We start from the raw sequence: 16,510 nt of genomic DNA on the forward strand, positions 1-16,510 counted from the left end.
AGGAGAGGAGAAAGATGGCAAAGCTGACCGCCTACAACAGGGGTGGGGAACCCGTTTGCGGCCCTTGAGGCCATTTTATCCGGCCCCCGATTTGATTTCAATGTTATGCATCTTCATATGAAATATTACATTTTGTAAAGGAATCTTTGCAATACATTTGCAATACAAGTAAGTTATCTTCAGGGGGCCTAATAAGGTGGGGACTGTTTTAAAGGTGGCTGCCTTCAATATTGGCCTAAAGTGCAGGGGGAAATGCTGGTTTGTGGTCATAGTATGGCCCTCGGATGAATTTGAAGTGGCCACTGGAATGAAAAAGGTTCCCCACCCCTGACTACAGTGGGGTACAACCGCTTGTTGTTAGGTCAGTAGGCCCTATACTTTATTGAAAAGATTATGTCGACCAGCCAAGTGTTATTTAAAAATCCCCCTCCATCTCTACAGCACAACGAGATATTATAAAGGATCTGTCCTGAACCCCTTTTGTTACACAAAAGGAAAAGAGGGGCATTCAGCAGAATATCAGGTTTAGTTAATCTTGGTTGGAATCTGCTGGTATATGGGGGGCCTTGTCATAATGATAAGGTTTGGGAACCCCTGTATTAGCAGTTAACTGCATTCTGGAGGTTTATCGCTACCATTCTTTTGAGATAAACCAACAGGTTTGTGCTACGGAGCTATAATATTGTACCTTATGCACATACTTGTATTTTGCTGTGTAGTGTAGTGCATATTACACTGTAAAGATGCAATGTTAAATGAACCCTTAGAGAGTTAATTTAACATCTTGTTTCCCAACCAGGGGTACGTGAACAGAAAGAACTACAAAGGATAGTGCGCTCTGCTGAGCGCTGTATTCTTCAACCTCTGCCTGCCGTGAAAGACATATACACAAAGAGAGTGCTATCTAGGGCCCATAACATTCTCAAAGACCAGTCACACCAAGGATATGGACTATTTTAAAAACTGAGATCTGGAAGGCGATTGTGCTGTCACAGAGCTAGAACTGAGAGACTGAGAAAGAGCTTTTTTCCTCATGCCATTTGCTTACTGAATTCCTCCTAACTACTTTGATTGAACACACACACACACACACACACACACACACACACACACACACACACAAACACACACACACACACACACACACACACACACACACACACACACACACACACACACACACACACACACACACACACACACACACACACACACACACACACACACCTTTTATTTTTATTTTATTTCTTCTTCACCCTTCTTCTGCACACTTGTTTTGCACCGGCCATGCATTTCATTACAAGTGACACGGAAGTGTCTCTATGTACATGACAAATAAATATCCTTGTATCCTTGTGTACCACTAGGGGCACATGAACACAATGCAGGGGGCACATGGAAAAATATCAATAAGAACAATTGTCTGGAGCTTAATCATATTGGCATAGAGGAAGACATAGAGCATGAGCGAGGGGTTACTCATAGTATGACAAAAATGCTTAGGGGGTACCCGAGATAAAAAAAAATGTTGGGATATACTGTTCTAGAGTGTTGAATTAACACGGTATAATGTGCAGAGTGGCCAGGAAGTGAGCACAGTCAGTCATGATACCTTGCCATGGATGATGTACAATTCGAGGGTTTGGAGCCAGAGGGGCGTAAGTGGCATTTGACCAACTTTACAGGAGAGCCAAAACAAAATTTTGACCACTCTTGAATCAACTATATTTATTTACCTTTAACCACAACATCATAGCCATGAACATACTTAAATGAGGCAGTCATGAATTAAAAATATGATGTCATTGACATACTGAACATATAATAAAATCTTGAAAATTGCTAAAAATACTGAAAAATATGGCCAAAATGCATGATACGCCTTTTGAGCACCAAACATTTTGAATGTTAAGAGAGGGAAAAGGACGTATCTGCTCATTCTTGGTTAAAAACAATGTGATGAATAAGTCATGATTTCTTCCTTTTATTTCAAATACTGTATACAACAAAGACATTCTGATGTGTCAGTACCTCCACTTCTCAATTTAATGTAAATGCAATGCACCCTGGCCATTTCCATCCTATACAAGTACACAATTCAATGCTCACCCCTATTTTCACGTCCATTTAGTGCTCCAATCTCATTTATTACTTTATATTCACGTTTTTAATTTCAAACACTTGAACAGTGTAACATTTACTGTACTTACAAGCAGTTCAATTTCAATTCTATAGTTTCTATGCACTTCACTTTAGCATAGGCCTTCTGAGCCTATCTAAGCCATAGGAGTGAATGGAGATACGCCCTTTTGCCTCCAACACCGATGGCCACTTCTGAGTAAGATCTTTGATGTTTTGTTGTTTTATTCAATATAGGTTGAGTTCTGATATGTATTTTTGGTACAGTTAGATGGAGCTCATCAAGACCTTTAACTTGATATATAGAACTCAACCTCGAATTAGAACATGGATTTTTTGTGTGGATTAACTTTTTATGAGGTTTTTAATAAATACAAACAAAACAAAACAAACAAACAAACAAACAAACAAACCCGTCATCCTCATTACATGAAGTCAAAATCAGGGAGTAGTAGAAAAAAGGGGGGATAACCCAGTAGGGCAGTAAAAAAAGAAAATTGTACTGGAGGAGTGTAACAAGTCAAGAGTCTCTAAGAAGCTCAGATAGTTCACACACAAAATGTCCTCAAGCAGCCACAGTTTCTGGCTCAATATAGACATGGATGACATCGGCATGATGAGAGGAGTGGAAAGAGGATCTCTCTCTCTCTCTCTCTCTCTCTCTCTCTCTCTCTCTCTCTCTCTCTCTCTCTCTCTCATGCACGCACTCTATCTCCACCCTCTCTCTCTCGCGCGCGCTCTCTCTCTCTCTCTCACTCACTCACTCACACACACACACACACACACACACACACACACACACACACACACACACACACACACACACACACACACACACACACACACACACACACACACGCACACACACACACACACATACAGTACTCACACCACATTAGGTTAGGTTTATGTCTCGCACGTAAGCAGAGCTTATTGGTGGATGCTTAATATTGTTAATTAAACACCTTTCTCTCTCACACTCTCTGTTATGTATTATAAATATTCAGATTGTTGTCTGATTTGCTTTGCCCCTCCCGCTCTGTTGTATATTCTCAAATTCAGGAAAGAAGAACTCTTGGGTTGTTGCTTGATTTAAAAAAAAAAAAGTTGATTGTATCACGATGGAATCAATATAGCCTATACAATCGTATATTTAAAAAATACATTAAAAAATGTGTACGATGTGATCACAACATCTACTCTGGAAAAGGACCAAAAAAATCCAACAAAAACAACACCATTTCTGCCAGTAATAACAACACAAGTTTAATATCCATCACATTTGAAAGGCATTTTCCCATTACTGGAAAGCTGTGCGTGCGGAGAGCGTGCACGACACACAGTCTTATGATTAAAGTCGTGTCCTATGTAGGGGATTTCTTATTCATGATGAAAAACAGCTTAATCTTGTCTTTGTCTTGCTGCGTGCGGCGTGTGCTGTTTTTCGCCCATGGCAGATCTCCCTGCTGTCTCAAGCATACTGTCTTAGTAATGTGCAGTGATGTGCTCATGCATTTGCTATATATACATATATATGGGTAGATGACGTGACGTGAACATTTTGCTGTCGCAGTCTCTTAAAATTAAGCAAATTCATGCTTTCGAAATTGTCAATGTTTTAAATGATCAAACTAGTGTCCATGTTGTGAAAAAGTAATGTGTAATAAAACCAGAGTTTAAATAAGTATACTTAATTTTGAGTCAAATGCCACATTTGTCCTATGGTGTGACTGTCGCAAGCCTGGTTCTCCATGTTATAACATTTTTAAATAAATAATCAAAGCTCAGTCATTTCTCTCAACAATCCTGGCATGTTTTTCAAGGTGTCTATTTTGGCAAGTGGCAATATTTAGTTTTTTTCCCGTTTTTCTGAGACCGTATGGACTTATGAAACTTTGTCACAGAAAACAATATCCTTTGGTGTGACATCACATTTTTGGGTAATTCTGTGGATAATTATATATTGTTGAATCTCCAGCTGTTCTTAAATTGTGACTTCAGACCCTTAAGAAGCCAATAGCAAGGGTGGATTTTAGTTTTTTCTCTCAGAGTTCTTCAATCAATCAATTACGTTTTGCTACCACAAGATGTATTAGTTTTGTAGTCCTTTGGTGTGACAGCCATAAAATACATTTTGACAATACTGTATATTTTTATATTTTTTTCTTATGTTTATGTATGCAAATGCATCTTACTAAAGGTGAAATTGTATTTCATTTGGCAACGACATGGCTTTAAATTAACTCAAAAGCTCAAAAGTCCTATGGTCGATGGTAAAAGTCCTATGGTGTGACACTTTGGAGTATCACACCAAAGGACAAACAGGTCACACCAAAGGACTAGATATCTGTGAAATAGCTTTTAAAACAACTGGTAGTACATTTTTTGTTTGTTTTGTGCCTACATATTGTGTATTCAAATTACTTATTCCTTTATTGGCCATTAGAATTTATACTTTGATGCATTGTTGATGAATATTTGCTGTTGATTTTAGATACTGTCAAAGGATATAAAATGTCATTAATGGTGCTTTGAAACCATAGAATATAACGGTAACAGTGAAGGAAAGATGAGTGAGAGAGTATAGAGAAGTATAGATGAATAAAGTATGCTGCGGAGAGCTCAATATATAGCATAAATGTGCTTCCCAGCTTGAGATACCAAACAGGCACTGGCCACTACACACTACAGGTTCAATGGTGTGACAGTCATAGCATACCTACAAAGAGGGTTAGGTGTGATGATCATGCCAAGGTCACACTTCAGTATGAGTCTTATGAGCTCTGCAGGTTACATTTAATGACCTCATGGTTGTCATTAAGTGTTAAGATAGGCTGATAATCTATGACTCAAAGACTTATAAGTGCAAAGTGTAGGTCCATATTGACTACAACATTACATTATGATCAAAAGACAAAATAATCATGTTGATACATTTGTTTCTGGCTCAGTTTTGCATTTCTGTCCTTTAGCGTGACATGAATGTCCTACGGTGTGACATTTTTTAAACGCTCAAATATTTGTTTGAGCTTAACAATATTTTTGATAAACACTGAATATTGCATTAGGGAAGAACACATTATCATCCCTGAAATGTTAGTATAAATTCGGACAATTTTGAAAATTTAAAAAGAAAGATATCCCTGTATTTCCTCGAAGGTTTCTAATAAGCTCACCTCTAATGGGAAAAAAATACTTAAATGGTAATTTCTCATTTAATTAACACTTTAAAAAATTGCAATAAATATGAAGAGTGTAACAATGTTCATAAAACTCCATCAAGCCATTTCTACATTACTTAATATATATATTTCTTAACGTCACACCAAAGGACATATTTTCAGCAAATTGCTTTATCAACGTAAATAAATAATCAATTAATAGAACTACATTGTGACCACTTGGATGTTTTGAAAGATCAATTGCTGCACTACGTAGACATATACTTTTCCCCCTCATAAACAATGTTTTGTGAAAAAAATGTTTTTTGCAGCCTATCTGTCATTTACCCATATATAGGCGTATTTTTTATTGAAAGTTGTCTATCTTACAGTTTTATGCAATGCTATTTCCTATCTCCCATGGATGGATGGATGGATGAATGGATGGATGAATGGACCGGCAGGTGCATACTATTGTTTGATAACAATATTGCTGAGGTGTTGCGAGTCAACAAAATTCATTCTCCTCCTGTATTTTACGTTAGAACAAAGGCCTTGTTATAAATTGGCTGTCAGCAGAATGTTAATTACCAAGTTATATTTGTGTAGTACTACAGTAGTAACGTCTTCTCAATGACTAGCGCAGCTTTCCACTAGCCGCTTGTTGCACATTATGACTTATGAGGCTACAATTTCTTATCTTATTCAATCTTTTATCTTATTTCTTTAATTCTCAGGCATTGTTTTGACACTGCGCACCTGGATTTAGAATAGAATTGAATGTCCAAGATCCATAGGGATGTTTCTCAGCACTCACCACTGACTATTAGAACTGAAGCTGTGACAAAAAAGCTCTGGCACATTGTTTGCATTTGCAGAGTTTTACTTGCGACTTTTCTAGTGACCTTCTTCAAGCAATTCAACAGTACAAGTCTCAACATTGATGACCCAGTGGTTCCACTCCTACGCGCCTGGCCTAAGGAGGTGTGCAAGAATCCTAAAAATAGCACTAATAGAAATGAAGTTAAATTGCGAAAGCAACCAGGATGGAAGAATGACATCAGCAAGAAGGCCTCAATCAACCTATCGTTGCTAAGTAACAGAAATGTCCAGATATAGCCTAGAAGCACAGCAGTTCTTTGAATCTTACTGATCAAAGTTTCTCGGAAACACAAGCCTTCCAAGTAAAATGTGAGCACAAACTGTTATTCATATAATGTCTGGGTGATTTGGCCAAGTCATGCTGTATTTCCTGTCACGTTGCATAGAATTGGACATTGAAGACAGTATTTTCAACATGCCTCTTTCCGGCTGTTCCTTTACTCCTGAAAAAGGGAACCAATGGAAAACGAGGTCTTTGCATTCCCCACTGGAAACAGGGATATGATTGGTGGTTGTTAGTCAGTAGCATAACTAATTTACAAATGAGTGGTTCGTCCTGTTATGCATTGTGCCACCCAGTGATTAAATTGGCTTTTGAAAAGTGACGATGTCCTTCTTTACTCACAGTGGTCAATAACTCACTATATTGGGTTTCTATAAATACTATGTTGGAGAAAGCTTGGTGCCAGCTGGTTGCATTGCCAAGGAGAGGAGCTGAGCACCTGCCAAATCGGAATTGAAGCACTGTTCTGCCTCAAGAGTTGTTACTACAATCCCTCGCAGATATTTTCACTCAGCCTTGTGACCGGAATCAGGAACGCAGCATAAAATTCTGGGCCCTATGTGCAACCAACTCCAATGTCTCTGTGTGTGGGCCCACCACATACAGTGTGTGGGGCCCTGGTGACTCAGTCTCACGTTTCCCCCATTTAATGACACCCCTGACCAGATATGTACGATTCCAATTCCAAATCGATTGTTCTGCCTATAAAAGTATGGCAAAATGAAAAGGTCCTGTGTAGCACTGAAATGTTGGATCATGATGAAAAACAACTTTGGCCCATCGTATGGAAATATGAGAAGAAACAGATGAAATATACATGGGTTTCACATATGTAAACAATCCATGGCTGCGCGAGTCACAACCAATACTGCACACTGTTTTGCAGCTCTGATTGTTGGACACCACTGTGCTGTCAAAAGATTAGCTCAGATGGTTGCCTGCCAGTAACGAAAAAAGCTATGTCCCAGAGATTTGGAAAGCTGATATAACCAAACTATTGCCTGGTAATGTTAATGTGCGGTGAAAGTGACACGGCATATCTGATAGCTTAACCAAAAGCTCCTAAGACAAACAACTTTTGAGTCCAGAAGACGGCCATTATTTCAGTGACAGATCACACACCCTATATTGTTTAAGGGAGTACAATTGGTTGGTGTCTGCGTCTTTGTTTGGGCGTCACACATCAATGGGATCGTAGACAAATAGTAGGGCCTACTATTTCAAAGAGGAGAGAGAATGCACCAAGAGTTAGTATAGTATGATTTCACAATTATCAATACTCAAAAATAAAACATATTGCATGTTAAGCACCAGCCTTTGCAGTTTCTGAAAAAAAACAGTTAATGTTAAGCCATAAAATCCAACATAGTGGCTCAAGATGCTTTTATTTGCATGGCACATTTTGCATTTGACTTTTTGATCTGACAGTGTTGTGATGCCTGAAAATAAGTGATAATGACAGGGCAGATTATAATACACTTTAACTGAAAAGTCCTACTTTCCCTTCCCCATTGCAGACCAATGTGTTTAATTCCTAATACTGTCCCTAAAGCATATGGGCATTTTCATAACCTCAATCCACACGCCACACATTTGCGTCTAATCCTGACCATATGGGTTTTCTTTTGAGATCACACAATTTAGCATCGGCTGCATTCCTTGTGGGATTATCAAATCAATATTTGATGCTTTGTGTGTCTTTGCTTTGTGCTCTCTTGCTCTCCTTGTGTATAGCATCAGTGGCCCAGGGCAAATTGGTGCATTTCCATTTAAGGCCTTACCATATTGTGTGTAAAATGTTGAAGTTGAGCATACATAGTAATTAAAATGATCTCTATTAAAAATATCTTCGAATAGGACTATATTTCTGTAATATTTGTATTTTACCATGATTTTCTTGGCGCTCGCTCCACACAGTACAGCCGTGATGTGTCGTCCGAATCACTGAATTGCTGCTGTGTGCGTTTCAGCTCAGCACAGCAGTAGCATCAGTGGAGCTTGAGATTCCCCGCCGCCTGCTCGCCCAATGACTGTCTCCTCTGTCCTCGCCTCCCGGGTTCGCAGGGCGGGGCCACGAAGGCGCTTCAGCCTCCATGCATGTGTGTACATTAGTTCCGACAACGACGGGCAGTCAGGCAATGTCGCCGCCTCGCCATCCATCTCACCGACCGGCCGCCCGCGGATGCTAAACGCTCAAAGGACAAATTTGATCAGCTCGCTCAACCGATGGCCCATCCCCGAACTCCCTGACACCGGCACATCGCCAGGGAAAACGCGGGCATCTGCGAAGCGATAGGTGAAGAAAGGGAAAAGGGGCTAGCTAGATTGTGGAGACTATTGTGCGCCTGGGGTCGGCCAGGGGAGAGAGAGCGAGAAAGAGAGAGAGAGAGCGAGCGAACGAACGAAAGAAGCGCCAGCGGTCTGATGCTGCAGAAAATTCGCCATTGTTTGGATGAGCAAGCCAAGCCAACGATAGCGTTTAGAAGCAACGCAAACTCTTCTCGCCCCGTCTTTCATTCGCAAGGGGTCCTCCACATCACAACAATGGCTCCATCGCTGATCTACGTGGTATATCTGCTTTTCAGCATCCAGGTACGTCCGCTATCCAATTTGGGAAACCCTAGCATGTCGGAAGGGGGTCTAGAGCTATCCATATGCGCTTCTGTCGTCCCATGTCTGGCCGATCACACTGTGCATGACCGTTCTTGTCTAGACTTGGGGCAATATTGCCAAGTCAAACCACATAAAGGTTTACTCAACGTGGGGGAGAACAACCAAGTGATATCTCTCTGTGGAGTTGTGTTTTTTTTAATTGTATTGTAATTGTATGTTGCACACGTTGGCACGCAAAGTCGCCTTTGCTGCTGCCGAGGATTTCTTATGGCAAAATTGGGTCATCCGGCTGCAACCTATCTGTCGTGAATCCACTGCTGTTGTCATCAGTAGGGTGCGGGGGCTCTTTTTGATGCAGCATGGACAGAAATGAACCAGTTTTTTGTGTATGCAAGATGCACCATGTTTGTGTAGCCTACTACCAGTCGGATTTTGTTTTGGTTTTGTAATTGCCACCTGACGGTTTGGAAATTCCATCAAACGCAGCACCAGACCAGACCACCAGACAGGCCATAACGGTTTTTGTCTTCCACAACCTGGAATAAATATTTCTTTCCAATACTCATTTTTAGATGAGTTGGCTAGTTGTTCATGTTTTGTATTGGATTTTTAATTAAAAGTAGCTACTGATCAAGTAGGCTACACAAATTATTATTAGGCCTATAATATATATATTTTTACATACCTATAAGGTAAACTCTAACTCATCTCCCAACAATAATCTAATAAAGAAGGGGGAACCGAGTTTGGAAATAATCTAAATAAGAAGGGGAGAACTAAGTTAAGAGTTCATTGTTCAGAACTGTGCATTTGAACACTTGTTCATGTCCAGGCCTCATGGCGTGCATCCCCTTATATCATCACATTAATTTTTCACCATCTTCTTGCAATTGTAAGGAAGCCAAAATGTGTCACCAGGTCAATACCACATTTTCCTTCTCAGAATATGTGTGCATAATTCAGAAGTACATTCATCATTTGCATTATTTTATTTATTTATTATTATTTTAAAAAAGGCCAATTATAACCATCTTATTACACAAGTGACTGAACACAAGACGTAGTTTGAGATTTACTGTCAGATGTTGTGTATAGGATGTATTTTTTGCACAGATGTTCAGCAATAAGATGTTGCAATGGGAAGTGTTACAGACAACATTTCCCATGCCAATAACAAACTGCCACATTGCCACACACACTCACAGACACTACACTCTCTACTTCGTTTCAATACCGTTAGTTGTGATGCAATGTTAGATCTATGCTAGAAAGAGACTATCATCAATTGAAGTAGACATGACTTGAAGTTTGAAATGTGAAGGTAGGCCCTATTATTTGGTAAGACGTGTAGTCTTCTGATGCAATGTTTGATTTAGGCTAGAAAGAAACTGATTGTGTGTTGAAGTCAGATGACATAGGATTGTCTCTACTAGGCACAAGTGAAAACACAATAGAAATGAAATTAAATACATTGATGATGATGATGATGATGAAAATTGCCTCACAGATTGGTCGCAAATGAAGTGAATTCCAACAAGCTAGCCCATAGCCAGTAGTCACAGGTTAGTGAGGGGGAATGTGACGTAATTAAATTATCTGCTGTGAAGATTGATCACCTACTTAATATGGTTTAGGGCTGTGTGTGGAGGTGGAATGGGGGGTATGGAGGACAGATGGAACCGGCTTTTCTCTGTCCGGCCAGGCACACCACCTCCTCCTCCTCTTCATCTTCCTCCTCCTCCTCATCATCCTCATACTCATCCTCCTCATCCTCCTCATCATCTCTCTGTCTCTGTCTCTGTCTCTGTATCTCTCTCTCTCTCTCTCTCTCTCTCTCTCTCTCTCTCTCTCTCTCTCTCTCTCTCTCTCTCTCTCTCTCTCTCTCTCTCTCTCTCTCTCTCTCTCTCTGTCTCTCTGTCTCTCTCTCTCTCTACCCTAACCCACACATCCCCCTCTTTCTTTTTTTCTGGTGACATCACCACTTTGAGTGCCGAGATCACACCTGAGCCTGGTGCTGGTAACCATAGTGATGGAAATGGATGGTAGGATTCTAGAACTGACTAGGCAGCTGGATAGCTAGACTATACCTACATGTAAGCTTGCCTATCTGGAAGTGAGAATGTGTTGCATGTCATTAACCCTCCCCTTAGTACTCCACATGTGTCTTTCTTTTGGATTGAGTTCTTCCCTGTTTTTTTTTCCTTTCTGTTAGTACCCTTATGGATCATCCTCTGAATGGGTTTGTTAGTTCAGGTGGTGACGTGAATCACAATCTTGGTGGGGTTCCATTTACTTTTTTCATACATTATTTCAGTTACTACTCAGTTATACTACTACCTGATTTGACATCCTCTTTCATCTTCTTAGATGATTTAGGCTGACTGAAAACATCTAACGGGCCACATAAAATGTGCTGAGCTGTGCAGCATTCTCTTGATCTAATAGAATAGAATAGAATAGAATAGAATAGAATAGATCAAATTTAATCTTCACATGCAAGTACAGACTTCACACCCTACAGCAACCCTAGTTTCCTATTCTAATGTAGACTGTTGTGTGAATGCTTTTAAAAACACTGACTGGTGGCTTAGATCAAATAAAATGACCTTGTATGTATAGAATGTGGTGGCAAAACCATTTGCACCATGTACTGGACTGGACTGAGCCATCAACGCCTCCCCATTTCTGTGACACAAAAATGACTATGGCCCTGATGATAGGTAGATGAGCTGAGGTGCAGGTGGTCTGGGGGAAAAGCGAAGCACACATTCACAAGTAAACCCCCTGTGCTCAGTGTAGAACACAATGCAGTATACCCACCTAAAATTGATTGATCCATTATTTAGAATAGCACAAATAGATACAGTATACCCACCTCAAAAATGCTCAAATATACAGTATACCCACCACAAAAAGTAGACTACACCACTGCAAGTAAACCCCCTGTGTTGTGTTCAGCTCTTTCAAGGCAGAGGAGGGAAAATGGGGATTGCTGTGTGGGGTCGGGGGAGGGGGTTGTGCTGTGCCGCTGTTGGTTTGGTTTTGGTGGTAGGTTTCATGGTGTGGTGGCTTGCCAAGCTGTAGCAAGGTGCCTTCAGGTAAACAATAATGTAATGTTCAGATGCATTGTGAATGTGCACTTATGATATCGAGATTATCACTTGCTGAGGTACTGCATCACATTAACCACACCCAGACTGGTGGTGACATTATGCACAGAGGAGGTCATGCTTTTTTATCATGGTTAGGTGTTTGAGGGATGGCATAGTGTAGCCTACAGTACCCAGATGTAAAATCGATGGGCAGTGTCCCTCTGACAATTAAATACGTTGAGGAAGATGAATTGCTTGTGTGATCATCTTGACTGATGTGGGCGAAAGACAAAAAAATGTAGCAAATGAGGAAGTTCATCAGTGCAACTGAGATGTGTGAAAATGTAGTAAAATGCCAAATAACTGAGTTGTCTGTGAAGATTCTTATTCATCCAGGTCACATAATCCAAAGAGATAATCTGCAAGCGGCTGGGCCTCTTTGACCTTGAAGATGTTCCGCTCACTTTTCCAAGAATCTTCTTCAGTCGTGCTTGATGTGGAAACACAAAATTGTCAAAGGACTGATGTTTCGATGCGTTTCCATGTCTTCATCAGGTTCACCTCACACAGTGGGGTGCGTTTCTCAAGAACATAGTTGTTTGCTAGTTAGCAACTTGGGTAGTTGTCAACAAAGTAGCTAACGTAGTTAGCGACTATGGTTTCGAGAAATGCATCCCAGATTTTGAAGGACAGGAGTGAGGAGGATGTACTTCATTTTTCAATGAACTTTTATTTTGCCAGATTTGTTCCATTGAGACTGAACGTCTCTTCTGCCGCCCTGATTTTCCGTGATTCAGTTTGAAGGATGAAAGACTGTAGTGAAAACTTGTGTGAGGAACGTGTACTACATGATGAAGTCACAAGCTCACAGATATAACAGGGAAGTTTGTCCAACAATAGCCCAGCAATAAAAAAGTAGCATGTGCAATGTCTGTCTTAAACACAAAGATAGCCATTGAAGTTTAGAGTTTAGAAGTGTACTGTTTTTTTCCCCCCTAAAAATATGTGACATTACATTACATTGTATTTGGCAGACGCTTTATAACCGAAGCGACTTACAAACGAGGACATAATCATAGCCAACATCACTAGCAGATACAAGGTGCACGGGAATATGTAGCCTCATATTAGCCAGCACATGGTTATGGAGGTCATGTTTTTGTTATATTTATGGAGGTCTTGCTGTGCTGTGCTGTGGCTCTGGCCTAGTTGGCACGAGGTTGCGTAATTCTCGAGCGCGGGCGGGCAGGCAGGTGCTGTAGTCCTGTCCAGATGTCACTTGACCTCTCTGGGCCCGGGCTCGCCAGCTGTCGCTCTCGTCATGACTACACTAAACGCTGTACTGTACTGTATATTGTCGCTCGCTGTCCTGCAAAAACCTTGTATCTGCACTTGTATTGTTATTTTTGAAAAATATTTATTGTGATATGCCACCGCTCATCTGTTTAGAAGGTGCAGGATTCAGTTGAAATTGCTGTATAAAAAGGAGACAATCCGCACACTTCAGGCCTGTTTTGCCTGATGAAGGTCTAAGGACCGATGAAGGTCTAAGGACCGAAAGCTTGCAAGTCAAGTAAAGTTTCTTTGCACAAAAGACCTGAAGTGTGCGGATTGTCTCCTTTTTATACAGAAAAATATTTATTGAAAATCATGTTCTAAATAAATAGATTCCATCATTAAAGTTGGTATGAGATCATTTATTATATATTATATTCTCATGCAGACTGGCCAGTAGCACTAATTCATATTGAAAAGTAAAGAAAGAAAGAATAAAACTTTCTGCTGGGCAGTGACGATATGTGCTGTACCATAGGTCTGCCACGGGCAGCCCAAGACCACGGCACAATACAACACTTAGAGTCAATCACAATGTTGGTGCAGTGTCAAGTGAGCAGGTCGTAGAGAGTCTGATTTAACACTTGTTGTTCCTCTCCAAGTGTGAAAACCGACACAAAAAATACTATGTATTCGTGCCTACCTTTGCAAATGCGCAGTGGAAGGAATTAGGCCAATTGGCAGCTGGGCAAATCACATTATTAATTAACATTATTAATTAATGTAGCAATATTATAATTAACTGGAATAGTAATTATCAGGCATTTGAAGAAGGGAGAGGTGGCCTGTTTCTCCAAGCGTGCCCTGAGTCTACAGTAGTTGTCGCCCGTGGAAGGCGGGAAGCCAAATTCGAAAAGGATGGGGGGGCTACTGAAGGAGCTATATTTCTGGACCAATGAGATTAAGCGGTGTTATCAGGATGAAGTGGAACTGAAGTAGTCTCTTGGATGAAAGCCTTAAAAAGAAGTTCACTTCCTTACAACTAAGACGCTTTGACAACTGAGTGATATTTCTGCAGATAGTGGCTCAGAATAGAAATAGACAGACAGACACATAGAGACAGACACGGACACAGACAGGCAGACACCAGACACACACACACACACACACACACACACACACACACACACACACACACACACACACACACACACACACACACACACACACACACACACACACACACACAGGCTTACAAAATCCACTGCAATTCAACACACTCTGACAGAAGATTAGTCGTGCTCCCCGACTATGTGTCAAGATTGGTGTGAATCTTGGGCAAGGAAATGAGTATGGTAGGGAGTACAGATCCAGCCCTCTCAGGAGCTATTGGAGTATTGGTGATGGGGGCCCTATTACGACTTTGGCAGGCTGTAAGGGCCCCTATCAGTGTTTTGCCCTGGGGCCCGCTGTACAATTATCCTCAGACTACAGCGTAAAATATTACAGTGCATGCCAGGCCTACCAAACCCCCCCCTGTACATTAATTTAAAGAGGTCTACCACCACCTTAAAGGCAATGGGATTTTATCCTCCCTCCCTATCACTAATTATTTCAGGCTAGCCAAATCTCACTTTAACTACCCCTTCAGGGTTGCCAGATGAGAATGATGATTTCCAACCCAAAAAATGATCAAAATCCGCCTGTAAGCACTAAATCCCGCCCAATTCAAATTGAATTCTATTCATGTCTGTCGCCATAAATCAGCAGAAAACCCCACCCAAATGACTTTTTTACTCGCAGACGTCCATCCTAAGCAGCCCAATTGGGCGGGAAACCGCTCAATCTGGCAACACTGTGCCCCATCTGCAACGGGGTGACTGTGTGAGTTGTGCAGCCAGACTGCTGCAATTGAGTAAGTGATATACTGTAGTAGGCTGTGCAGTGCTCTCTGCTTGTGTGTTTGCTTGTTTTTGTCTTTGCTTTGAGTCATCACAGTCCAAACTGTGTTACAAAAATCAATCAACTATACACCAACTGACACCAATGCCTTCAAAGTTGTCGTATCACCCAAGGTATTTAGGTGCAAGACAAAATCTGTTGTAATGTCAAGAAAGGGCTCCCAATATAAGCTTGCTATCACCACTAGGATGGTAATGTCTTTGTAATAGGGCTGCACGATATCAGAAAAAAAATCAAAACTCGATAACGATATTTAAACAATATTTAGAAATGTAGCCAAGTGTTTTTCTTGTCACTAATTTGTCGGTCTATGTGGGGGGCATGGCTTTGGACATGGCGGACTTCTTATGCATTTGTTGACATGCAGCTAGGGATTGGATAGCATAGAAATGTTTTACTTGTTAGCAATCTTTTTCCTGATACGCATATCGTCGCTCTTGATATGGTGATTTCGATACATTTTTGATATATTGTGCAGCCCTACTTTGTAAAGACTTTCTGTCTTTCTATGTCATGGCCATAGTATTTTTGGATTTTTAAAAAAATTGTCTTCTTTAATTAATTTTTTTCTTTTTATTCATTCATTGGCAAGCATGATGTTTGGACCTCTCGGTCTTCCTCAGATTGTGCAAACCTTTTTTTCCAAAAATACTAAAATAATTTGTTCAGCACCAGGGATTGTGCACAAGTAACTCTCTACATGGCCATAGTATTGCCATAGCAGAGGCGGTGAAAAGGCCTTGTTCTCTAGAGAACCTACGAAATCTTTGGTTATAGTAAAGTTTTTCTCAGCGAATAGCGAAGCGTTCCTGAGCCAAAACAGTGCACAGTTAGAGGCTATCGTACCAGCAATGGCTTCTCCCTTATTGCTCATTATTTTCAAGCAAGCCAGAGCTCATTTTCAAAGAACATGCATTTCTTTCTAGATCCCCCCCCACACATACACACACATTCTCTGATAGCATCTTTGTAATAACGTTAGATAATGAATGGCCGCCTTCCTTTATTTTCGTCTGCCACATATATATTGCTAATATTGCCTGCAGGGTGTGTGTGTGTGTGTGTGTGTGTGTGTGTGTGTGTGTGTGTGTGTGTGTGTGTGT

The 16,510-nt window shown here is 40.7% G+C and overlaps 1 protein-coding gene across 1 annotated transcript in view; it reads left to right on the forward strand.

Moving 5' to 3' along the window:
- Positions 1-8,592: 8,592 nt before the first annotated feature.
- Positions 8,593-16,510, forward strand: part of ptpro (protein tyrosine phosphatase receptor type O) — a 139,753-nt gene continuing 131,835 nt past the window's right edge. Inside the window, exon 1 of the mRNA XM_063217235.1 lies at positions 8,593-9,057. Coding sequence (XP_063073305.1) covers positions 8,890-9,057 — 168 coding nt within the window. The 5' untranslated portion in view covers positions 8,593-8,889. The remainder of the gene's footprint in view (positions 9,058-16,510) is intronic.

This window comes from Engraulis encrasicolus, chromosome 15, assembly GCF_034702125.1.
Source record: "Engraulis encrasicolus isolate BLACKSEA-1 chromosome 15, IST_EnEncr_1.0, whole genome shotgun sequence".
NCBI lineage: Eukaryota > Metazoa > Chordata > Actinopteri > Clupeiformes > Engraulidae > Engraulis > Engraulis encrasicolus.